This window comes from Urocitellus parryii, chromosome 12 (assembly GCF_045843805.1).
Source record: "Urocitellus parryii isolate mUroPar1 chromosome 12, mUroPar1.hap1, whole genome shotgun sequence".
In the NCBI taxonomy this organism is placed as follows: Eukaryota; Metazoa; Chordata; class Mammalia; order Rodentia; family Sciuridae; genus Urocitellus; species Urocitellus parryii.
Window position 1 is genome coordinate 69,956,102 of NC_135542.1, and position 26,121 is coordinate 69,982,222.

Here is a 26,121-nt window from a genome sequence, read left to right on the forward strand (position 1 = left end):
TCCATTTAATCTATAGTGTTGTTCAAGTCCTCTGTCTTTTCTTGGTTAATTGATCTTCTGTCAGGATGATGTAATTATTATTTAAAGTGGGATATGCAATCTGGGAACACTAGTGCACACCTATAAACCCAGCTACTCAGGAGGCTAAAGCAGGAGGATCACAAATTCAAGACCAGCTTGGACATCTGCCTGAAAAGAAAAATAAAAGGACTGGGGTGTAGCTTAGTGGTAGAATGCCTTTGGGTTCAATCTCCAGTATTAAAAAAAAAAAAAAAAGGTAGTATATTGAAATCTCCTAATATTGTTTGGCTGTTGGTTTAGTCTGCTTTTTTACCACTGTGACCAAAAAGACCCGACAAGAACAATTTCAGGAAAAGTTTATTTTGAGGCTCATGGTTTCAGAGGTCTCAGTCCATAGAAAGCTGAACATCATGGTGAAAAGGTGTGGTGGTGGAGGAAAGCAGCCCAGGACACCACACCAGAGAGAGAAGAGGAGGAGAGAAGAGAGAGAGAGAGAGAGCTATTTTCAACAAAGATAAAATATATACCTCAAAGGCACAGCCCAGGGAACCCCCTCCTCCAGCCACAGCCAACAGCTATGCCCTACCTGCTTATAGTTACCACTCAGTTAATCCCTATCAGATATTTAATGCATTGATCAGATTAAGACTTTCATAACACAGTCATTTCATCTCTAAAGTTTCTTTTGCATTGTCTCACACATAAGCTTTTGGGGGACACCTAATATTGAAACCGTAACAGCTATCTGTTTCTTTCTTCGCTTCTGTCAATGTTTGTTTCATATATTTTGTTGCTCTGATGTTGGGTTCATATATAATTGTTATTGCCTCCTTGTGAATTGGCCTTTTTACCATTATAAGTTCTTTTGGTCTTGTCTAACAGTGTTTGACTTATAGTTTATTTTATCTAATATAAATATGGTCCCCTGTGTTAGTCAGCTTTCTGTTACTGTTATACAATACTGGAGATAATAAACTTAAAAATCGGAAAGGTCTATTTTGGCTTACAATTTTGGAGGTTTGAGTCCATGCTTGGCCCACTGCTTTTGGGCTTGTGACGAGGCAGCATCTCATGGCAGAAGCACATGGAAGAGGAAGCCCAGTCATCTCAGCTGGGTGCAAAAAGAGAGAGAGAGGAAAAAAATGGGGTTCCACGATTTCCTTCAAGAGCACACCCCCAGTGATCTAAGTTCTTCCCACTAGGCCCTAAAGGCTGTATCACCTCTCATTTGTACAAGGAGCTGAGGACCAAGCCTCCTAACACATTGGCCTTCAGGGGGACATTCTAGATCCAAGCTAGTCCCTTCCCTGTTCTACTTTGATCTCCAGGTGCATGGAGTATCCTTCTACATCTGTTCACTTTTAGCCTATATGTATTCTTAAACCAAAGTGAGTCTCATGTAGACAGCCTACAGTTGGATCCTTTTTAAAAACAGAATATCCATTCAGCTATCAAAAGAATTCATCTCTAAACACTTGTTTGCACTCAGTAATTATGTGTACTTGTATATCCCAGTGTTTTTCATAACTAAAGACCTCTAGTAACTTGTTTTTTCCTCTTTATTTTCTATGCCTGTTTTCTCTTTCTCCTCGAACAGAGACAACATATCTGGTTCCTTGACAAGGCCACAGCCTCCTCCTGAAGATGTGCTCCACAAACCCAGGCAATTGGGTCACCTTTGATGATGACCCTGCTTTTCAGTCTTCTCCAAAGTCCAAGAATTTCCCTCTGGAGAATCAAAGTGTCTGTAGACCAAATGGACTTAAACTGAACCTGCCTGGTCTCAGAGAATTTCCCAGTGGGCCTTCCTCCGCCAGCAGCACCCCACTGTCTTCTCCCATTGTTGATTTTTACTTTAGTCCGGGACCTCCAAGTAATTCTCCCCTTTCTACACCAACCAAAGACTTCCCAGGTTTTCCCGGCATCCCTAAATCAGGGGTTCATGTCCTTTATCCCATTCCAGAATCTTCTCCAAACTGTCCACTTGTGCCAGCAGGAACAGGTTCCTCCTTATTGTCTACTAAGTCAACCTGTGTCTCCTATGCTTTCGTACCTAAGGACCCGTCAGGTACACCTCCAGCTCCCAGCGTGGGTCTCTCAGATGAGACGAGTCCTCAGCAGGCTGAAGGTGGAGGGCTGCAAAGCGATGCTCCCCAGTTTCAGTATTTTCAGGAGGACTGTGCTTTTTCCAGTCCATTTTGGAAAGATGAAGGCAGTGCTTCTCAGTTCACCTTTGATCCCTCGGGAAGCAGAAAGACTTTCTCGTCAAGAGACAGGGAGATGCCTATGGATCAGAAAAGCCTCAATAAATGTTCCCTTGACTACATCTGTGAGAAGCTTGAACACTTCCAGTCATCTGAGCACCAAGACCCTCTTGGAAATTTGTCTGCGCAGTGTCCCTATGCTGAAGACTCTGTTTCGTCCTTTGTCCCCCATACGCTTTTCAGGAGCCAGCCCAAAGCCGGATGGTCCTTCATGCTGAGAATCCCTGAAAAGAAGAACATGATGTCTTCCCGGCAGTGGGGCCCAATTTTTCTGAAAGTCTTACCCGGAGGGATTTTGCAAATGTATTATGAGAAGGGCTTGGAGAAGCCATTCAAAGAGTTCCAGCTTGACCCACACTGCAGACTTTCTGAACCCAAAGTTGAAAACTTTAGTGTGGCGGGAAAAATCCATACTGTGAAGATTGAACATGTGTCTTACACAGAAAAAAGGAAATACCATTCTAAGACAGAAGTCGTGCATGAACCAGACGTCGAGCAGATGTTGAAGTTGGGGTCCACAGAGTACCGGGACTTCCTGGACTTTCTGACCACCGTGGAGGAGGAGCTGCTGAAGCTACCCGTCATTCCCAAACCAAAGAAGAACTATGAGGAGCAAGAAATTTCCCTGGAAATTGTGGACAACTTTTGGGGTAAAGTCACAAAAGAGGATGGGAAATTGGTTGAAAGTGCTGTCATAACTCAAATCTATTGCCTCTGCTTTGTGAATGGGAACGTGGAGTGCTTTTTAACCTTGAATGACCTTGGACTGCAGAAGCAAGATGAATGCTGTTTTGAAAAAGATCCAGAAAAGAAGTGGATCGAGATTCTTGACTACCATTTTCATAAGTGTGTGAAAGGACAAGAATTTGAGCCGTCCAGGGTCGTTAAGTTTGTCCCTCTTGATGCCTGCCGGTTTGAGCTGATGCGTTTTAAGACTTTGTATGATGGGGACGAGCTTCCCTTTTCTGTGAAGTCCGTCGTGGTTGTCCAAGGCGCCTACGTGGAACTTCAGGCCTTTGTCAACATGGCCCCGTGGGCTCAGAGGCCATCCCACTCCAGTTCCTCCAGGGGCTGTGACAATATAATGATACACTTTCCTGTCCCATCTCAGTGGATCAAGGCTCTCTGGACCATGAACCTCCAGAGGCAGAAGTCCCTGAAAGCCAAAATGAACCGCAGGGCCTGTCTGGGGAGTTTACATGAACCTGAATCTGAACCTGTCATTCAGGTCACTGTGGGGTCAGCCAAATATGAGAGTGCCTACCGGGCTGTGGTGTGGAAGATAGATCGGCTTCCTGATAAAAATTCAAGTAAATATTCAACACCTAAGTTGATTTCCATAGGAAATAACATAAATGTGTTTTCCCTTCTCCTTGGGTTGCAAGCAGGCAGAGACAGATGGTAACTTGTCAGCTGAGGCCAGTTTACCTAGACCTGTGGGAAAGGGAACATTTAGCCCAACAGCTGGTTTATTTGTTTCCTTTTGGGCCTATTTCTACCACAAAAGTTTAAGTTTTTACATCTTTCTTAATATCTTGATAGGAGTTTGTTGTGGCTGGTGCACTGAGGGAAAATATGCAGACATTCCCTTGGGCTTTTTGACATCAACCTGTCAACATCAAATATTAAAAATGTTTCTAACATAGCTAATTAATCTTTAAAGACCTGCCATTCATGAGTATACTTGAACTTTTTTGAATTCTTAGCCAGCATGCTTCCTCCCTAGGTTTTGCTCCCTCCCTGCTCTTGGAAATAAGACTGGCTTACTTTTTTTTTTTTTTTTAACCAAATTGATTTCTTTGGCTGAATTTACCTATTTAACTGTCTCAAATAGTTGTTTTAGAATTAGACACAATCCAAGTATTAAAAATTCAGTTTATTTTTAAAAATCTGCAGAGCAAGTAATCTAGAAGGTCAGAACTTTGAAAAGCCAGTTCTAGCCCCACATTCATTTTAGGATAGTAAGTTAGTAGTGGGCTTGATATCATAAAACAACAAGGGAAATTTGGAAATTAGGGCTATTCCTTTCTTAAAAATTTTTCTAGTTATGGAGGTGAATTTGGGCAGGTTTGGGAGATCTGAGTTGATGCACTCATTCATTCACTCATTCATTCTCTCATGTATTCAGTCAAACTGAGCACTTACTGTATACCAAGTGCAGTAGCAAGTGTGAGGGTAAAGCTGGGTAAGATCTGGTTCCTGTTTCCAAATAGCTCATGGCTGCTCTAGTCCTTTAGGGAAATTTAAGCTCATCTGAGACCTCTCAAGCCTGTGGACTTGAGAAGAAGAACTTTTACTTGGGGTGACCCTCTGATAGTGTTTCTCACACCTGACCAAATGTTGGAATGACCTGAGACCTTTTAAATAATCTGGATGTTCAGGCCATGCTCCATATCAATTTAGTCAGAACCCCTGGGGCAAGGGCTTAGGCACGAGCATGTTTAGAGAGCTCCCAAGTGAACCTCATCGCAGGGCAGTATACACACTGCCCTACAGACTTTGTAATGATCTAAAGCAGGAAAAGCAAGCCCCAGCTACAGTGGATAGAGGGGCAGCATGGAGTGCTCCCCGGGTGGCTGTGGACCACCTTCTCCATGACTTATAATTCTCTGGTGACATCTGTCAACTGACTAGAGCTTGAGCTACAGACAAAGATCAGCAAGTAAGAGACACAGGCTTGGAGGACTGAGGAACCTAGGTCTCTGTCTAGAAGAGAAGTCCCCACGCTGTAGTCTTCTCCTTTATTAAAGCTGTGTTCTACCCCTTAGTGTTCTTGTGACTCCCACATTAGCTGGGAGTCTGTTCCCCAGCGAGGTTAGCTGGGGCCCAGGCAGGGTGGGTAGTGCTGGGTTAGCATGGTCCCAATGGATAGCCTCTGACTGCACCTTCTGGCCAACTCCAGTGTGATGAGAAGGTCAGAATCTTCCATGATGTGTTCCACAGAGACCTCCTCCTGCCTTCTTTTATAACTAGTCTGTTGAGGCAAGTTGAAGGGTTCTCAGATTGTCTGCATGCCAGGGAAACAAGTAGAAGATCTTGGGAACCAGGTTTTCAGTGATCTTTTGTGAAAGCTACTTGTGCTACTTTGAGGTTGTGAGGGTTAAACAAAATCAGGATATATTGGCTTTTATCTTATTAAAGGAAATAAAAAAAAAAAAGGAAAGCTGGGAAGGCAGGCAGGCTGGAATGCCTACTGGAACCTCCTGGAACCAGAGGCCTCCCCTGAGGGCTGGTAACTCAGCTCCTGGAGTTTTCTGTTGGTCCTAGAGATGGTTGTTGGAGCAAAAGATCAAACATGCTTTTTTCATAGATTTGTGGTAGTGATTATGCATCTGAGAGAGGAGTGCAGAGCTTAGCCTGCTGGTTTCACCAGCTGGGAGCAGAGAGACAGGGAGACCATCCTGCTGCTTCTCTGCACTGTCTTTCTCACTCATATAACCTGCTTGGAGCAGGTAGTCCTGGAGGACCTGAAAGGACTAAGCTCTCAGTTTAACCTGGCCAGGGCCGCCACTTATTTTGCAAACTGAACCCATACTTTTTTTTTTTTTTTTTTTTTTTTTTTTAAATTTTGGAAGTGGAACCAGCATATAAAGTTTCTTGTGAAAATAATCCTGTTATAACACTGGATGTTCTCAGCATGAATGGTGTAGATAATGGATGGAATCAACAAGAATTTCTTGAGAGGAAGACTCATTCCTTCATTGCAGACCCACTAAATTTCCTCCAGGTACAGGCTCTGTGCTGGATGCTGGGGAGATGCACAAACATGATCCCTGCTCTCCAGAGACATGTGAGTGTAGCAGGTGAGACAGACCCAGGAGCAACCCCCCCAGGTGCACTGGGGAGAAGTATGCTATTCCAGCATGCACACACAGGCACAGTGGAGATCCCAGAAATAGGAGAGATAAGCCTGGGTATGAGGGAAGGCTTTACTCAGGAGCTGGTGGTTAAGCTTGGCACAGAACTATCAGCAGATTCCACTCAGAATATAAACAGCAGAACCACAGGCCTGTAGGTGGGTAATCTACTAAAATCTGGGGAGTGGTAGGAGAAGAAAGAAGCACATGAAGATCTTGTGAGCCATGTTATGGGGTATGGAGTTTGTCACCAGGTCCTCAGAGGTGTCTTCAGGTATGACTGGGACAGTATCATACCCCATTTTGGAAAGGCAGGTGTGTAGTGCAGGGGAGGTGTGCAGGAGTAGGTTATAGATACAGGGAGGCTGACAAGGAAGGATAAGGAAATTTAGAGGAGGTTCCTCCAAGATGATGACAGATTGGGCATGGGGGCAAGGCAGTGGGGACAAAGTCAGGGTGTCTAGTGTGGGGAATGGTGTTGCCATTAGCTGAGATAGCCTAGGATCTGTCAATCATTCACCTTTTTAAAATTAAGTCTGTGTTGGGCATGGTGGTGCATGCCTGTAATCCCAGCTACTTGGAGAGAGATGCAGGAGGATTGCAAATTTGAGGTCAGCCTGGGCAACTTATTGCAACCTTGTCTCAAAATAAAAAATAAAAAGGGCTTGAAAATAGCTCAGTGGTAGATGTCCCAGGTTCAATTCCCAGTACTCCCAGTAACCACACTTTGGTGTGTTATCCTTGTATTATTCGTTTCTTTGGACCTTCAACAATTCAGTTTCAGATGTTAAATATTTTGGTTCAGGGGGGACTGGATATCAATATACTTATTTACCACATAAGTAAATAAGTGAATAGTCTGTTTCCCCATTTTGGAGTGAATAGTCTGCTTCCCCATTCTGGCTGCATGTTAGACACATTAGAGCTTTAAAAACATACAGGTTGAACTTTTCTAATCCCCAAATTCAAAATGCTCCCAAATTTGAAAGTTTCTGAGCATTTAAGTGGAAAATTCCATTCCATGAAATTCAGTTTTATGCACAAAATTATTTAAAATAGTGTATAAAATTAGCTTCAGGTTGTATGTATAAGGTATGTATGAGACATAAATGAAGTTCATTTAGGCTTTTGTCCCATTCCAATGATATTATGTCTATGTAAATATTATGAAATTAGAAAAAGAAAACAACCAAAAAACATCATCATCAACAAAAACAAAATAACTTACAATCTGTAGCTCTTCTGGTCCCCAGCATCTCAGATAAGGGATATTCAACCTGTACCCAGCCCCTAACACATCTCTGGGGCTGAGGCCCAGTTTTTAATATTTGTGAAAAGCTTTCCTATTGCAGCCACGGCTCAGGAGAACTACTGACTTGGTCACTCTCCTGTGAAACCCTGTCTGATCTCCTAGGCAGAGATCATTCCTCCTGCTCCGTGTGTTCCTATCATCTAGAGGCCTGTTACTCATCTCCCATTGGTATTTACCAGCAGTTGGGCTCAATGAGAACAATTACAAGAATGGACTTTGGTTGGACTTGATCTGGGCCCTCAGGGATTTTTCTGGAGACTGTCAGAGCGCCAGGCCCATACAGAACAGCATTTTACAAGCATTTCAGTCAATTTTACAGTGATAGTGGTCTGAACAAATCCTTTGGGATCAAAGCTTTGGCAAAGATTAGATCTGGGTGCCAAGGTAAGATCAAGGTCCTGACAAGGAGAAGAGGGCTGTGTCAGAGTGGGGAGGGGAGAGTGCAGGTCCGAGGGGGCTGGTTATGTGAGTGAGAAGAGGTGGAGGCAGAGGAAGGTTGGGACTGAGGGGAAGCCTTTGTTTCAGGACAGTGTTTCTTATTAAACTTCTACGTGAATCTCTTTGTTAAAATGGAGGCCAATTCTGGGGCTGGGGCTGACACCCCTGTGTCTCTAACAAGTGCTGCTGTGGACCAACCACTCACAGTAACTGGATCCTAGAAGTCATCTCTAGTTCTCGGTGTGATTTTTTTATATGATTTGTGTGTTTAGAGAACAAGACTTTAAAAAATATTTTTAAAATATCATGCTTTCCAAACCAGTTTCTGAAAAACCTTCGCTATTAGAAAAATATTTTGTGGAAACTGGTGGAGAACATATGAAATAGTCTACTAGGCACTAATTAAAAATATTTTGTTTTTGCTTTTCTTCCTGGGAAATTGTGAGCCCAGCTTTCCTATTGGTGAGATCCCCTGCGATTTCAGGAGAGGTGGGATGAGCTGCAGGTCTCTGAAATGTCTCTCTTACCAGCTCTTCCATGCTCACTGTTCCTTTACAGCAAATTTGGCCTGGGCGGGAGCTCATAGATTTCATCACACTGAGGTGTGGGGGAGAACTAGGAGCTTAGGCCTTGTTGTGGGGGAGAGAGAGGAAGTAGCAGGGAAAGAGAGAGAGTCCCAGAAAGAGAATGAGAACCCTGATTAGCCACAGGCGGTGTAAACAGTAGCATAGAATTGGAAAGGGCAATAATGGCAGTGCTGGAGTGTCTATTAGCAAACATGCCTCTTACCAATAGTTCTCTTTTTCTTCTTTTTGATACCAGGGATTGCATTTAGGGTTACTCGACCACTGAGCCTCATCCCCAGCCCTATTTTCTATTTTCTTTAGAGACAGGGTCTCACTAAGTTGCTTAGCGCCTCACCTTTGCTGAGACTGGCTTTGAACTGGTGATCCTCCTGTCTCAGCCTCCCAAGCTGCTGGGATTATAAGGAGTGCACCACTGTGCCTCTCTGCCATAGGAACTTTGGTGTGTCATCCTTGTATTATTCGTTTCTTTGGACCCTCAACAGTTCAGTTTCAGATGTTAAATATTTTGGTTCAGGGGGACTGGATATCAAACAGATCTAAGAAGATTTTGTGATGTGCATTTCCCGACCTAAGATTAGGAGTTGGGCTGTGACAGTAACAAGTATCAAAGCCCCGGAGTGCCCCCTAGTGGTCAGAACTGAGATGACGGGATTTCCCTTTATCTTTCATTCATTTATCTGTGAATTTGACAAATAATCAGCTAAGCTCCACGTCCCAGGATAGCCATTATCATGGAGCTCAAAGTCTAAGGAGTGTATTAGTAAACATTATGGAGTATTTAGAGTACTCCAAAAGCCAGGAAAAATATCCCAGAAAACTTGAAGAGAAAAAGTGGTTTTATTTTTCACAATTTGTTTCCCCCAGAAAAGTAGGTAGGTTTTATTTCTAACATTGTACAAATATGAGATCTTCAACTTGGGTTTAATTTTTTTTCTTAGATTTTTATTAAAAACTTCCCCTATTTTTTTCCTTATAAAATATGAATCTTAAATTAGATTGTCTCCATGGCTGGGGTTGTAGCTCAGTGGCAGAGTGCTTGCCTAGCATATGTGAGGCACTGGGTTCAAGCCTCAGCACCACATAAATAAAAATAAAGATATTATGTTCATCTACAAGTCAAAATTTAAAAAAAAATTAGATCATCTCCGGTATAATTTTCAACTCTATGTAGAATTCAGTTTCTTTATTAGCACAGTCATAATAATTAGGTAATAATATTGGATATAAAAATCAAGTAGTACTTGTCAAATTAATAATACATGTGCAGCACATCTGTACCACTGGAGTACACTACTTTCCCTGTTCTGTATGTATATAACTGGTTGATTCTGACAACAACCATCTAAAGTTCATGTTATCATTACCCTCATTTCAGATGGAGAAACCAAGGCTTAAAGAAGTAAGGAACTTTCCTGGGATCACACAGCTCTTAGGTAGCAGAGCTGGATCACCCTCTGGGTAGTCTGGGTGCAGAGGTTGGATTCTTAATCACTCTGCCATCGTAGGACTGAATTAAGTGTGAATGAACTTTGTGCATCCTGGCTGTGGCCAGAGTCTAGAAAGGATAATAGATTGTGGCTCTCCTGAGAGGTGGGGTGTGAATGAAGTCATCACTTTGCCTGTAGTGATGTGGGTAGAAGTGCTCAGAGGCCACTGTTTTCCTATGGATGTGGCTAATGAACATCTGTTGGTTAATTGATTGATAACTTCTCAAGGCCTTTTACAGCCTTGGAATTCTATTAGTTTCTCTACAAGAAACAGGTTGTAGGGAATGAAAGGCAATTTATCTTTTCAGAATTAAGTGAATTCCTTTAAACTCTTGTTTTTGTGCCTAAAGCTATACTCTGATGAAAATGTTCTTGATTTATGTCAGTGGTACAGCAATTTCATCTGGCTTTTGAAATTACTGTCATCATGGACATTTATTTAAGACAGCCACATTGGATATGTAGATGCTATGAACAATGGCAACAAGATCATGAATCATTTATAAAGTTACTGCAGTGAAAATATTTTATACTCCATTATAATACATGTACACACATATGTGAACCCACCTAAAATCTTTTGAGTATATCCAGTATCTCTCTGGGTCTGGCATAGATCCTGGCCTGGTGTAGCATAGATGCTCAATAAATGACAAATTGGATAGAGTGAAAACAAGTATTAGATTGAAATTTTGGATGCCAATATGCCCGTCTCTGCACTCTGTTCCAGTCAAAGCTTTTTAGAAGGATGAATGAGAATTACAGTAGAGAAAAATAATCTGTCCCTCTGAAAAAATAATTCTTGGTTTGGAATATTTTTTGAAATGTAATAAAATTTCAAATTTAACAAAATCATACTTTTTCATATAACCTAATTTGGACTGAAATTTACCTTTGCATTATCTATAAATGGAGTGGTAAGAAAATGAATGAATTAAGAGTTACTTGTAAGAGCTTAAGAGGTTTCCACAGGGCTAAAGCACATTGTGGCCAAATAATTATGTTATAATCATTACTCTTACCTTTTAATTAGAGAAAAAACTTTGTAATACTTATAATTGGAAACATTTTGAGAAATTAATCTCTGTAGGTATATAGTAACAGTAACAAAATTGTAATTTTTTTTTTTTTTGGTACCAGGGATTGAACCCAGGGATACTTAAGTATTAAGCCACATCCCCAGCGTGCTCGTGTGTGCGCGCACATGCACACACACATGCACACACATATATGATTTTTTTTTTTAATTTTAGAGACAGGGTCTCTCTAAGTGGCTTAATCTGGCTTTGAACTCATGATCCTCCTGTCTCAGCCTCCCAAGATGCTGGGAGACTTGAATCATCATGCCTGGCTAAAATTATACTTTTTCTTAGAGCTAGTACTTGAAACTGCAGATGGAATTTCCACTACTTGGTACACAATTGTAGATTTTGATAGCATTTTGTTTAAATAGAATTTGTACTGCTATGATGCCAATGGAATTGCTTATTAAAGTAAAAGATAAATGCCTTTTATGTTCAGGAGAAATGTTCAACAGCCATTAAAACACTTTGACCATTCAATTTTGTTTCTTCAAGGTCCTGATCATCCCCACTGTCTGTCATACAAACTAGAACTTGGATCAGACCAAGAAATTCCCTCTGACTGGTATCCATTTGCTACTGTTCAGTTTTCTATGCCTGAGTCCTGTGCCTCAAGGACAGAGGTCAGGTCTCTGGGGGTGGAGAGCGATGTCCAGCCACAGAAACATGTTCAACAGCGAGCTTGCTACAACATCCAGGTACATCCTAGAGCCCCTTGGTTCATGTTGGGCCATCTAGAACTGGGGCCTGATTTAGCTTTAAATATTTGCTTTACCCTCTGAAGTGACTCTGTGTGTGTGTGTGTGTGTGTGTGTGTGTGTGTGTGTGTAATAATATTTGCTCTAGAAAATAAGTTTGGCCATGGAAACTTTGTAGTACTATTGAGCTTAGTTCTTCCCTTCCATACTGGAGAACACAAATTAGCAGTTATGTAACTTTCAATGAAAAACAGGACATTTAAAATGAACTCATATCTTAGAAGTACATTTGTAATAAAAATTATGATGTGAGATTTCCCAAGATGTTCTGAGGAACATGTGTTAGGATAGCATTTCTCATGTGCTGTGGAACATGTGTCTCTCATAGTGATTCAATTAAAAAAAAAAAAAGGTTGGGATAGTAAATTAACTAAATGAAGGTTCTGAAAAGTCCTACGAAAAGAAAATTGCTAAGCTTGCTTATCTAATTTTTCCCAACTCATTGACTGATTGTCTGGTGGTTATGTGTGTATAAAACACACATCAAAATCTTACGGGGGGCTGGGGCTGTGGCTTAGTGGTAGTACATTTGCCTGGCATGTGAGAGGCACTGGTTCGATTCTCAGCACCATCTATAAATAAATAAAATAAAAGTCTATCAACAACTAAAAATATATTTTAAAAATATCTCATGGACTAGTATTCTGTGGAGCATCCTTTGAGAAATGCTGAGTTACTCTGTTACAAGAGTTTTAAGTGTTCACCATCAGTTCTGCACTCTTGGGCCAGGTGAATTACACTTACATCTGTTTCTAAACTTATTTTTTCTTCATATATATTATTATTTTTCCTTTTTATCTTCAAGTTTGGTATGTGTATACACACACACACACATATCTGTTTAGAAACATATATTAGACAGTATATATATTAAACATACATTAGAAACACACACAGAGCATATCTCCCACATATTTCCTGTAGTATCTTAAAAAGGTGACATATGTTGCTGGTTTTGTTTACAAATATTTTTTAAATTGGAAAATATTTCGAAAATCACAGAAATTGAATAGTGCTTAACAAACAGGTGGTTCTGTTTAGAATTTGTTTTCTTTTTGTTTTGCACATGGACAATATTTATACTAATAGCATTTTAAATATATGTGTTGGTTGAATCTCAGCTATGATTAATGCCATCCTGATTTTCTACTCATTTATTCCTATTAAAATCACGTGATTTTATATAAGACATCATTAACACCAACTAGTGGTCCTATAACATAGTAATATATCAGGATTTTTCTTTATTTTGGACCATCTGTTTTAGAAGTCTATATGTTTGAGCCTGGTGATTTTTTCCTATCGATAGAATTAATGATGGGTAGATGCTGTCCTGGGTACTTTTTTTGGCACTGAAGAACATACTTTTCCAGCATGGCTAAAGAGAGCTGCTTTCCCCAAGGTCATGTCCTCTCCTGGATCACCTGTGTCCAGAGATGGGTAGATACAGTGTATAAAGACCCCATTTGATCAGCTAGGCTAAGTCTACAGGACCAATAAAGGGTCAGCCTCCCAGATATTGGCTGCTCTGCCCACCTGTCTCCCCGCTGTCGTCAGTGATCAGCAGAACGCACCAGTGAACTTTCTCACTTGAATCTTATCTCGAAATCTGCTTCTTGGGAACCTGACCTATAATACTAGTTGTGTAAGTGTTATGTATGACTGAAATGTGAGTCAAGTACACACAGAGACTTTACTTATACCGGCCTCCCTATTTGTAGAATACGTCAATTTCACATAGTTTTAGTAGACAGCTTAAAATTATATAACAAAGTGTCTCAGGTTTACCATGGATCTGTGTCTTTATTTCTTCAAAGTCCTGATCATCCCCACTGTCTGTTAGTTTCATAATGCTACCTTCCTTTTAGTGTCTGATGAACTGTGTCCTAGTTCCAGCTATTGCTATAGATGGGAGACACAATGGTGAACAAGAGAGACAAGGTCCCTGTCCTGATGGAGCTTCTAGTGTGTGTGTGTGGGGCAAACAAAAAATTAGTAAACAAGCAAATAATATTATTTCAACAACTGATGAATTCTAAAAAGGGAATATGATAGGGCAACAGGATTGAGAATGAGGTGAGGGGAGACTCCTTTATTCCAGGGTGGTCCAGGAGGATCTCCATGAGGAGGGGACATTTGAGATGAGATTAGAAAAAGAAGCAGCACAGATGGTTTGGCTCAACTGGGTTACTAGTTTGTAAACTAGTTTTTTTTTTTTTTTAGGAAGATAATTTGGAGTATGTTTTAAATTTTGGGTGGGCCAATGACTGTATAATATGATCCTTTAGGAGATAACTGATCACATCTAGCCAGACTTGTCAATATCTTATCAATATATACATGTATTCTCAATATGGAATTAAAAATGAGTTAATATTTTAGATGCATATTTATAGTACTTTTGACTTAAAGAACTTCAGATTTGGAGGGAAGGATTTGAGGGGTTATTTAGTCCCCAAAGAGAGCTCTCTTCTAAGCTAGCGTGGGAGGCTGGAGGGCTGTGTTTGAAGTCACAGTGTGAGCTGGCCCATCCTTGCCTCATGTATACATTGGACTGCTAATGCTGCCCATGTTTTGCTTTTTTATAACAGGTTGAAATAGAAAAGAAATGGATTAAAATCGATGGAGAAGACCCAGATAAAGCTGGTGGCTGCATAACTCAGTAGAAGTACCAAGAGTGATGATGATCCACACGTCAGATATGTAACTCAGAGAAACCACATGAAGTTCTGCTATTGGCTTCTGAGTGGTGGGCTTAGGACAGGCCCAGTGGCTGTGTGTACAGAAGCTTAGACCTAAAACCAAACCTTCTGTGTTTTGTGCTTTTGATATGTTTTGCCATAGGGGTTTCATCTAAATGTGTCTATAATTTGTGTGATGTTTTGCTTCTTACTGAAACTCAAAGGCACTGTTATCTGAAATACATCCTGGCAGCCAGTTTGGCTGAAGGGTTTTTGATTTTTGATTACTGAGTGGCTGATTGTTTTGTACTCTGGATTACCTGAGTGCCATATTTATTATCCCTCAGTCCCCAATCTCTTCTTGCTGTGTTAGCATCTGTACCAGAGGGAAAGGCAATCAAAGAAGATGTAAACCAAAATACTTAACTTCCCCTTTTGCTCATCTCTGAAACGTGCTTTGGTAGAGAATGAGGTTGAAACCACAGCTAAAATGGAGATTTGGAAGTATCAGTGGTTTTGAATTATTTATATTCCCATCCTCTGACCACATTGGTAAGTAATCATTGGCTGTATCTGGTAGCTGTCTTTCCGTGACTCTGTTATCATTTGAAAAGTGTCTTTGTATTCTGGTATGTGCTGCAAAGAAGCTATTCCTGTTGATATACATATTTTAGTACAAGTCACTAAGACATACTGCCTTTTGGTTGGTGGGATTCCTTTCAAAATAGAATCAGAGTATTGGACACTAGTTAAAATATTTATGTACATTAAAGATGAATTTTAAAAGTTCATGAATATTGTTTTCTAAAAGTATAGACTCTAAGAATGTATTTTGATAAAGTATTATTTGTAATTAACAGAAGCCTCTCTTGAGTAGATTCTAAATCATGATTATTTTATGTAGTGCTGCTATCATGCTATTTTTGTTAATTATATGCTTAATTTAGAGTATTATTCTTTAAAAGATGAGTAAAGTGAAAGACATTAGATTATTTTACTAATATTTCTGAGAGAAGACATTTCTATTCTTCAAAGTCAGGGAAATGACTACAGTAGTTTAGTTTTTAATGAAAAGCCAGCATCATTAGCACCTATAATACTAGTTGTAATTTCCTTTTAGTATTTACAGCAACAGGTCAGAATTATGTTTTTTAGTCTGAAAAACAAACTTCTCTGTGGTTTTAATACACCTCCAATATATGTTGAATCTTAAATATGATCAGGAGGCATTTTTCTCTATTTACTGGATTGTTTTGAGTCAAAACTGATATAATGTTCTTCCCAACAACATTTTTTGTTGGCCTACAGAGTTTATTTCCTATGTTTTATTTAATATTGTATTACATTCATTTTAATCTGTTCAAATAGATTAAAACAAACATTTATGATGGTCTGTATCAATTAGCAGATTTTATTGCTTTTCATTTTTTACTGTGAAGGCACAGAATGCAAAAGTCAATGGGAGAAAGGAATTGATGTCGTTCTTTTTAACTTCACTTGACATATTGCTCATAATATCATATGTTTGAGACTCACTGTTTATGTTTATAGGAGGGCAAATCTCTGTGTGTGTGTGTGTGTGTGTGTGTGTGTGTGTGTGTGTGTGTGAGAGAGAGAGATTGTTTTTAAAATTGTACCATCTTTTCTTATCATCTGGCATGGGCACACCCTGGAGCAACTTCAGTCTGCTCAGAACAAATATGGCCATGGGCCAGATCTGATGCTATACCACAATCCCAGAAGTTAGCTGGGTTAATTACTGCCATTCCCTTCCAAGTATGTTTTATGGCATCTGGCCTACAAAGAACTCACAGTCTGATTTAGACGAACTTAATGAATATTTACACCTCAAAATAAATTCAACAAAGGGTTCAACTAATTGTCTGTCATGCTTCACAGGTTGACTAGTATCTGTGGGTATGTCACTGCTAGGGTCATTTACTCACAAGCCACCCAGACTTCCGGGAGCATCTCAAGACTCATTGTTGAAAATATAGTAACAAAAGACTAAAGCCCAAATTGAGTTTCTGCAGCAATGCAAAGGTTGATAGCATTAACAGCAGGGTGCTCCGGAATAATTGTTAATTTGCACATTTATTAGAACCTTAAATATTCATTACTTAGTGTTAAATTAACATTCTGTGTAGGAATGAGAGCCTTCTTAATATGATTCTTCTGACCTTAGAAATGGCAGGAGGTCAAATGTGACTATGGAGCTCTAAGTGAAAAAAATCAGGTAGGGTCCATTTAGATTTAAAAAATAGAAAGTAGAATTTCTTTTGTCAGAAAGTAAATAGTGATTTTCAAGCCCCCCCCCCTCACTTTTAAAGGAAGTCGGGAGGGAATAAAGGAAGAAATACTTATAGCATTTTAGGTTAGTTTACTTGTTTATTACGAGTTTGACCATTTTGAAGTCAGTTGTTTGATTGACACCATGGCACATTTCCAAAGAGAGGAGCAGTTGTGACTACTCCCATTCTGTTCCAATTGTTCTAGTCTGGTCACTTTACAAATCACAGAGTCATAGTAACAATATAAATGAGTTCACGGATTGATCATCACATGATCAATTATGAAGATCTGAATTAAAGAATATTTCCTTTTTCAATGGAATCACAACAGTTTATTTAAAAAGGGATGGAAAAAGGATATTTTTCAGAACATAAAGGCTAAAATTTTTGACCTGATGTATATTTTAGACAGTTCTAGGAGTTTAGTTCCCTTAATTCTGGAGCTGTGCTTATAATACAGCCCTTTTCTTATAAATTCAGTTAGAAGGTCTTCCTTAACAATGACTGTTATAATGTTTTACTCAAAATATGATTTTGTGTCCTATCAATACAAATATAAAACAGTTTGAGCCCTAATAATCATGTAACAAAGTATTTTGTAGATTGCATATTGATTTTTCTAAAATTAAAGATGTATTTCAAATAATTCTTGCTGTGCTATGGACTTATATCTTTTGCAAGGCCTGGGGATATTTTTTTTTAAGGTGTGAAATCAATTTCAATAACCTTCAAAAATTGACTCTCTGTCAGGCATATGTATAAGACTTCACTATTAAGGACTCATTGAACATGGCATCTTGGCATATCCTGGAAAAATAATACCATCAAACTGTAATTGATGATATGATAAAGGATGATTTTTAAAAGAGCAAATAATCATGACTCATAAAGATGTGAAGTGAGTATGTGCATAAGATTTTATTTAACTCACTAATGAGGGAATCCATAAGCTGTTATAATTGGTTCAATGCTGGGTGTGGTGTTACACACCTGTAATCCCAGCAATTTGGGAGGCTGAGAAAGGAGGATCCTAAGTTCAAAGCCAGCCTCAGCAATTTAGCAAGACCTTAAGCAACTTGAGACCCTATAAAATAAAAAAGTCATAAGGAGTTCCAAAGAGAATTCAAAAAGAGACATATATAGGAAGTAAGGAATTCTCAAATGAATTTAAAAATATAGTATCCTCCTGTCCTAACAATTAATTTACATTTCTGTGGACAAGAGTCATGTGCATTAATATCAGACTTCTATTATTTACATATTCATAAAATAATTCAAAGACAAAGTAAAGGTATTGATAACCTGGATGAAAATGAGATAGGACTTCCATTTTTTTTTTTTTTTGACAATAGGCTGAACTTTGTCCACAGGAGAACAGAATTGTACAACTTGGGCAACTTGTTTAGTAGTACTAAAGAAATCATGTGTATTTAAAAGCAAAGTTTTTGAAGTTTTGAAAACTATTTTTACCCAATAGTGCAGAATATATTTTTACCCAATAGTGCAGAATATATTTCAGAGAGCTGGGGTGGGTGCGGTGGGTAGGCCATAATAGATACAATAGTAAATCAATGCTGATTAAAAAACCCTAATGAAACCAACCTCTCTTTCCATCATAAGAAAACTGACATTTGTTGAAATTAAATTTTTATCTATTAAAGTTAATATTTCAAAACTGTACCAGAAAGATCACTGAGCACTATTCTAGCCATTGCTGGTAGTGACAAAGCTTGGCTGTTGTTCTTCAGGAGCAAGAGAAAGGATTAAGTGTCATCGAGTGACATGTTTGTAACAATGTCCCTCAAAGCCCCATCATTTAATTCTTTCTTGTTCAGATCTACCTAGGCAGCCCTGCCCGCTTCCAGGTATCTATTCATCTATCCTAGACCCTCTCACTCCCTGCACAATTCTGTCCCTAGGACCTTTTGCTCCTAAAGTATAGAACTGTGTGTATTTGGTGAGATATTGATTTTGATATTGACAATTTGATATTTTCATTGACAATTTCCAGTGTTTGTCATTCTTGCTAGCAATTTCATGGGGCTCAACCTAATTACCTATCTATTTTCCAGGGTTATATGAAACAAGGATTTTTTTTCTTGTTGTAAGTATATTAATAAGTTCTTGCTTAGAGCTGGCATTGAGATATGAATTTGACTGTAATTAATTTTTTTTTTTTTGGTACCGGAGATTGAACTCAGCAGCACTTAACCACTCTGCCACATTCCTAGCCCTTTTTTATATTTTATTTAGAGATAAGGTCTCAATTGAGTTGCTTAGAGCCTTGCTAAGTTGCTGAGGCTGGCTTTGAATTTGTGATCCTCATGCTTCAGCCTCCTGAGCCTTGTAATTAATTCCTTTTTTTTTTTTTTCTAAAGAGAGAGTGAGAGAGGAGAGAGAGAGAAGAGAGAGAGAGAGAGAGAGAGAGAGAGAGAGAGAGAGAGAGAGAGAGAGAGAGAATTTTTAATATTTATTTTTTAGTTCTCGGCGGACACAACATCTTTGTTTGTATGTGGTGCTGAGGATCGAACCCGGGTCGCACGCATGCCAGGTGGGCGCTACCGCCTGAGCCACATTCCCAGCCCTGTAATTAATTCTTAAAGCAAGATAGTTGCTGGTTATCAAGCAGATAGTTGATTTACTAAAAATACCATAGATAAAAGTTTCAGGTAATATTGTGCTTTTAAGATTATGTTCCTTCCACCTGTATGAAAGAAGAAAATGGATTAGTGTGTTGCCCCATGTTTTGAAAGATTGAAGTTCATTTCCATGAGAATTCTAGGAAGAAACACAAATCGCCATTCCACCTTGAGATTTGCTTCTTCCCCTCATACCTCTGCACACCAGCACAGCCTTCCAAACCTCAGAAGGAAGGATAGTTTATGTAAATAAAAGGATTGTATCTTGACATTTTTCTGAGAAGCCCCCTTTGTCCTACCCAGAATTGCTGTAATATCCATGAAATGTAACTTGCAGTACACTTTTAAAACAGAAGAGGGTGCTCTCAGGCAAGCTGCTGTTACCCAGAGTCAGAAACACCAGCATTTGAATTTGGTGAAGCTTGTATTTTGATTAATAAAAGATCTTGAGGGCATTTTACAAATCATTTCAAAGCATCGTGAGTCCGGTGAAGCATAATTAAAATTAATGCAGTAGACAAACACTTTAAAGTATTCTTAATGCTTTGTCTAAAAATGCTGTTGAATACAATTTTACACATCCCAAGGATTTAAATACTATGCTTATCTCTAAACATTTCTATTAAGGAGACAGAAAAATAGCATGTTCCTTCTCCACTGATTTAAAACTCTAATGAGAGTTAATAAACTCTAAATCTTACTTATGAAGATTTAGAAAATATTGTAATTAATCCATCTTGTGTGGGCATGTAGCAAAGTCAATGTGGTCTCTAAAATTTAGCTCCAGCCCAGGATTGTACTTTCAGTCTATGGGTAAGACCAAGCAAATATTTGCTTGCAGAATATTCCATGTTACCTTGACCCAGGGACAAGGCTTTGTTCTTTCAATCCTCAGAAAACAGTAATGAGCTCTTTCTCTCAGAAATCTTTCTGGGTGGATGTTGCCATTCTTTTATGAAGCCCATTAGAACATTCTTCTTCTAAAAATCTTATGTCATGAGCAAGTCTATGAGTGTAGTATGAGACATTCCCAAAGGTGTCTGCCGCCATCTGAAGTACAGAAGTGTTGCTTAAGGCATTGGCTGCCACAGTTTGTCACTTCTAATAACCTCAAAATGCTATGTCATTACAATCAATCATCTTGCTGATTATTCTAATGTTTATTGAGTGCTTTCTATGTGTCTACATTTTTTCTAGACACTGGGGATAAACAATCACAAAACAGTTAATTGCTGTTATCCTAGAGGGTATATAATAATGGAGGAAGTCAGACAATAAACAGTAATTTGTTATGCAGGAAAATAAAGAAGGGAGGGTGGCAAAGAGTGGCAGAAGAATGTTGAAATGGAGTTCCAGAAGAAACCTGGAAAAAGTGAAAGAGAGAGTCACCTGGATCCTTCAGGGAAGAGTGAGTCCAGCCACTGCTAATGCACAGGTGCTAGAATCAGGGCTCTTGGACTGTCTCAGGAATATCAAGGCTAGCAGCAAATAGCTACTCAGTGGCAGAGGACCAGGGAGAAGGAAATCAGAGAGGTTGCTAGCAGGTCAGGGAGGAGATCAGGTAGGGCTTTGTAGGCCATGGTAAGGACTTCAGGTTTCATCCTAAATGAGATGGAAACCCCTAGAGAGTTTCTGGTGAACAAGTTACATGAACTTTGTTACATGTTAAGGTGAGTCTATGAATGAGTGGGGGGCAATGACAGAAGCAGAGAGAGCAGTTAGGAGCCTATTGCAATAACCCAGGCTTCTTAGTTTGTTCCTGCTGATATAATAAAATACCATAGGCTGGGTAATTTATAAAGATCAGAAATTTATTTCTTACAGTTATGAGAGGTTGGAGAGTTCAAGATCAAGGTGCTAGAGTATTCAATGTCTGATAAGGCTCAGTTCTTCATAGAGGGCACCATCTGTGTGTCTTTGCATGGAGGAAGGAGCAAAAAGGCTCCCTCAATCCTTTAAAAAAATCTATTATAGTGTGGGGGACTGAACCCAGGGTCTCGTGCATGTAAGGCAAGCACTCTACCAACTGAACTATATCTCCAATCCCCCTTGAGCCTTTTTTTAAATAGCACTGATCCTGTTTGTAAGGGTGGAGCCTCACATCCTAATTACTTCCCAAAGGCTCCATCTTTTACTACCATCCATTGAGGGTTAGATTTCCACATGTGAATTTTGGGAAGACACAAACCTTCAGACAGTAGCACCAGGTGTGACCAATCATAGTGATTAGGAGTTATGAAAGAAGATGCAAAATTGTTGAAATACAAGAAAGAACAGTGCATGCTGAGGGACTGGATGTGGATTGTGAGGGGGAGAGGGAATGGAAGATGGATGATTCTAAGATTTTTCATCTGAGCAGCTACAGAATGGGAGCGAAAGATCAGGAGTTTATGCTTGAATGGGATGTGTTAACCTTGAGACATTTATTAGGTATACAAGTGGAGACAGTGAGTCCTACTTGGGTGCATAAGGTGGGAGAGAGTGCTGGGCTAAAGATGCCACTTTGGGAACAGCAGAATTTAGAGCTGTGGGACTGGCTGGGATCACCTGGGAGAGAATAGAAATACTAGAAGTGATCTGAGAGCTGAACCCTTGGGCTTTTTGAAGTTTAGAGGTCGGAAAAACAAGGACAGTAAAGGAGACCAAGAAAGGGCAGCTGGAGGAGAAGACATCAGAGAATGGTATCTCGGTGAGAAAGGAAGTAGTGTCTGCCTCAAATGCTGGTATAGGGTAAGATGAGGACTAAGAATTGACCACTGGATTTAGCAACAGGCAGCAGTGTCATTGGAGTAAAGGCAAGGAAAGCCAATTAAGCACATAGAGAGCCAGACAGTAGATACTCTGTTGGGGAGGTAAAACTTCTTTTTACTTTCCTAGGTCCTGTGGTTGGCCTAAGAATCAAAATGACTTGAAAGAGATAAACAGAAGGAAAGCATACACATTTTATTTAATGTTTCTACTTGTATGTGGGAGTCCTCAAAAGGAAAATTTAAAAAAGCCTCCAGGCTCTAGGCACAGTAGTACACACCTGCAATCCCAGCAACTCTGGAAGCTGAGACAGAAGTTGGAGGACATCTTTAGCAATTTAGTGACGTCCTAAGCAACTTAGTGAGACCCTGTCTCAAAATAAAAAGGGCTGGAATGTGGCTCAGTAGTAAAGCACCCCTGGGTTCAAATCCCCAGTACCAAAAAAAAAAAAAAAAAAGCCTTTAGACCATAATGCTTATATTAAATTTTATGTGAAAAATAAAAAAAAATTGTGCTAACATGAGAAGAGAAAGGGGCTTGGAACGGTGACCAGGAAATAATGTGGAACATAATGGAAGGTAAGGGTTATTTTTAGTAGCTTTGTGTGTACAGATCCATTTTGGCATTGACTCCCAGTCTCTGATGATAAGAATGTTTCTTCCTAGCATAGGAGACCACCTTGCTTGTGGGAAATTTTATGACCTGCTTTTAGGTAGAAAGGAGGAGGTCAGAGACCCTTCCTGCAACTGCTATTTCTCAAGTTTCATCAACTTAAAATAATCAATATGCCAAAGCAGCATTTTTTTGGGTGGCATGATCTGAACTTCTCAAAGTCTTTTGAGGAGTTGTGCTGTAAACATCAGGAGAGTAGCTGGTGAGAGTGAGATCCCTCCGCCCTCCTTGAGACTCAAGTATTGGCCTTTGTTTCTACTAGTGTCTCTTTTTTCTTTAATTATTATTACTATCTTACCTTATTGATATTAATTATTGCTAAAATGTTCTCAATGTCAATGCTTATAGAAAATGATTTCTTGTCATCTTTCAATCCATGTCAACTGAATCATGTACTGTGTCTTGCATAGGTGTTAGATGTACCAGCTTGTATTTCTTCAGAGTTTTCACTAACATATTTGTGATGTTGTGGGTGTTACACATTTTAAAATAAATTTAGCCATTACTTTAATCACTTTCCATTTTGTTTTTTATTTTTTTCTTCAATGAGCTCTGCTGGGTTGATGTCATATCATGTTGGTATGGTAATCCTATTTCAAATTTTGTTATTGAATTCAAAGTAATTATGAAGCAATTGCTGGTTTCACAATCTTGAGAATGACCACAAGTTACTGCAGGATAAAAAAAGCACAACTATTAATTCATAGTTTTTATATCTACCTGTTTAAGCATTGGTTCTTTTTATGCTTTGATATAATAATGTTCTGTGTAAATGATTGTCCAGTACTACTAAGTGAATTTGAATATAATTAAAGTACCTGCAAAAGGCAGAAATTAAGCAACTACTAATGTAATATTCTATTTTCTTGACTTACTGTTTAGTTATAAGACTGCTTTTATGATTAAAATAAGGAGCTGGTCAAAGTAGGATTTATGAATCATATGATTTATTGAAACACAAAGATGATTTCTCCTTAGGATTACAATGCTTAAAGAGGGGTTGAATAGTGAGACTAAATCCCATTGGGGATACATTGAGAGGTGAGGCACATTAATCACGTAGTGAGTTCCAAAATTATTAGAGTCTAGTTGCTCAGTTTGGTTGGAAGCAGGCCTCTGTGGAAAGTAAAACCCAAGTGCAGTGTGAGGTGTCCCTTTTTAGAAGAGAGGCTTTCTAGAGAGATGGCATCCGACATGGAGAACTATGAAGATCTGTGAAGATATCTAGGGGCCCGCCATATACAAGTGCTGGTGAAGCTTCTGAGATTAACTCAAAGGCTAATGGGGTATGTCCCTGCCTTAATTTAAGCTCTCTGTCTCTTGGGATCTAACCCAGGGTTCACACTTAACTTTAGCTCTTTATCATCCATCTTCAGAGAAGTGACTGAAGGAAGGTAACTTGGCCACAGACTAAGCTCTCAAAGCAACTGTCAGATTCTTAGGTGTATGTGTATTGTGTAGGCCAGTAGTTGAGGTCAGTATTTCACATATGGGGTTTGATAAGGTGTGACATAATATCTATAAAGGGAGGGGATGTATACCCCAAATTCTTATCAAAGCAAAATCTCACATAACAAACTATATAAGTATTTGGAATCATTAAAAGATACAGAATAATAATTATTACAATTAAAATAGAAGAATAAACTTCAAATTTAAAATATTATTTCTCTGCACACTAAGTACTTAATGTACAAAGTGACCGAACAAAACTTTCCAAAGATATAATATCTTGTAATTCTTTTTATTTTTTATTTTATTCTTCTAAATTTAAAAGCACAAATAAAAACTTGACATGTCCACATAGAATGACAGAATTGAAATGAACTCAGTTCTATTTCTTTATCTTTACAATAACGGCTTATTATGAATCCATGGCTTAAATCCAAGAATATGTATTACCAAGAAGGATGGAGACACAAACTGCATGTGAAACAAGTTTGAAAAATTCTGGCCCATTATGATTTCCCAAAGTGAATACATATATTTGAGTCTGTGTGTATCAGGGATCCAACTGGATAATTTAGAGTTCTCCAAATTAACTTCCATGTAAGTATAATGTTTATTCAATGTTAAGAAATTAAAATATACTTATATTCATCTTTGATATGCATTATTAAAACCCAATAGTAATTGTGCCAATTATTTAGAATGTAAGGTAATAAAGAAATTGAATGGGGGGTGGTGAGTGTTTTATTGTGGACACTTCTTAGGATTGTGTGTGTGTGCTGATAATCAAATGCAGAGTGACTTTGTTGTTTCATTATTGTGTTTAAATTCTCAACAACACACCTGGTATGGCCTGTACTTGGAGCTAACAGCCCACACTCCCATCTTGGTACACCACTGGATTGTAGATATTTATGCCTATTAGCAATGTTCTAGTAGTAAAAGGAAAACTAATCACACAAAGGATAGAGTGAGACAATTTCTAGGACTATCTCTGTAAGTAGACAAGAGGAGGTGGGACCCAAGACTGCTAATGGAGGGGCTGCCTTAGGTAAAAAAATAAAAAAACAAAATCCCCAAACTAACAGTTCAACACTGTAGTGGGTGAAAGACAAGTAATATGGGCACAGGTGTAGGGTACAGTCCTATATATTCAAAGTATTATTCCTTCATTTTTTTTTCTAGAAGTAGAACTGCATTCAGAGACTTTCTACATGTCCCATTGACAGTAAGAGTCCTATTTCTCTAAGAATCCTTTATGATCAACAGATTTTAGTTTTATTTTCTTGAAATCTTTGATCATATCTTCTAGTACATGCTCTTTACTGGTATTAGTGTTCAAATATCAACTGTACTGACCCAAACAAGGACGTTCTTGGGACTTTGCAACTGAGAGTATCAATCCCTTCTAATGGAATACATGATAAGGTAGCTCTGATTTGGGAAACCCACTTGTGAATACTCTAGAATTCAGTCTCCTTTTCTGCTTCTCATCTCTGAGATGCTGCAGATCTTGAGTGGCTGCGTGGGGGTCGGAGATGACACCTAGTTGCTATGCTTGTCCTTTTCCTGTGGAGTTTTATTTTGATATTTTCACACTGTTCAGAGAGAATTCCACCCAAAGGTCCTCAAGTGCCATGAAAAGGACAAGGAAAGAGCATCTCTGAACAGTGGCATTGTTAAATGCCAAGAGCCTGTCTCTCCAGTGGATAATTTTGAGATATTCTGAAACACTTTTTAAAGGCCTTGCTAAGAATTCATTGTGGAAAAGGACAAATTCTATATTAAACTTGCTCTGGGATCAGAGATGGCCTTGGGTAGGATTGTGAGCTAGA

At 39.0% G+C, this 26,121-nt stretch overlaps 1 protein-coding gene across 1 annotated transcript in view; it reads left to right on the forward strand.

The window, feature by feature from the left end:
• Nucleotides 1-18,702, forward strand: part of Ston1 (stonin 1) — a 51,225-nt gene extending 32,523 nt beyond the window's left edge. Inside the window, exons 2-4 of the mRNA XM_026385728.2 lie at nucleotides 1,619-3,595; nucleotides 11,544-11,746; nucleotides 14,398-18,702. Coding sequence (XP_026241513.2) covers nucleotides 1,666-3,595; nucleotides 11,544-11,746; nucleotides 14,398-14,472 — 2,208 coding nt within the window. The 5' untranslated portion in view covers nucleotides 1,619-1,665 and the 3' untranslated portion in view covers nucleotides 14,473-18,702. The remainder of the gene's footprint in view (nucleotides 1-1,618; nucleotides 3,596-11,543; nucleotides 11,747-14,397) is intronic.
• The last annotated feature ends 7,419 nt before the right edge of the window (nucleotides 18,703-26,121 follow it).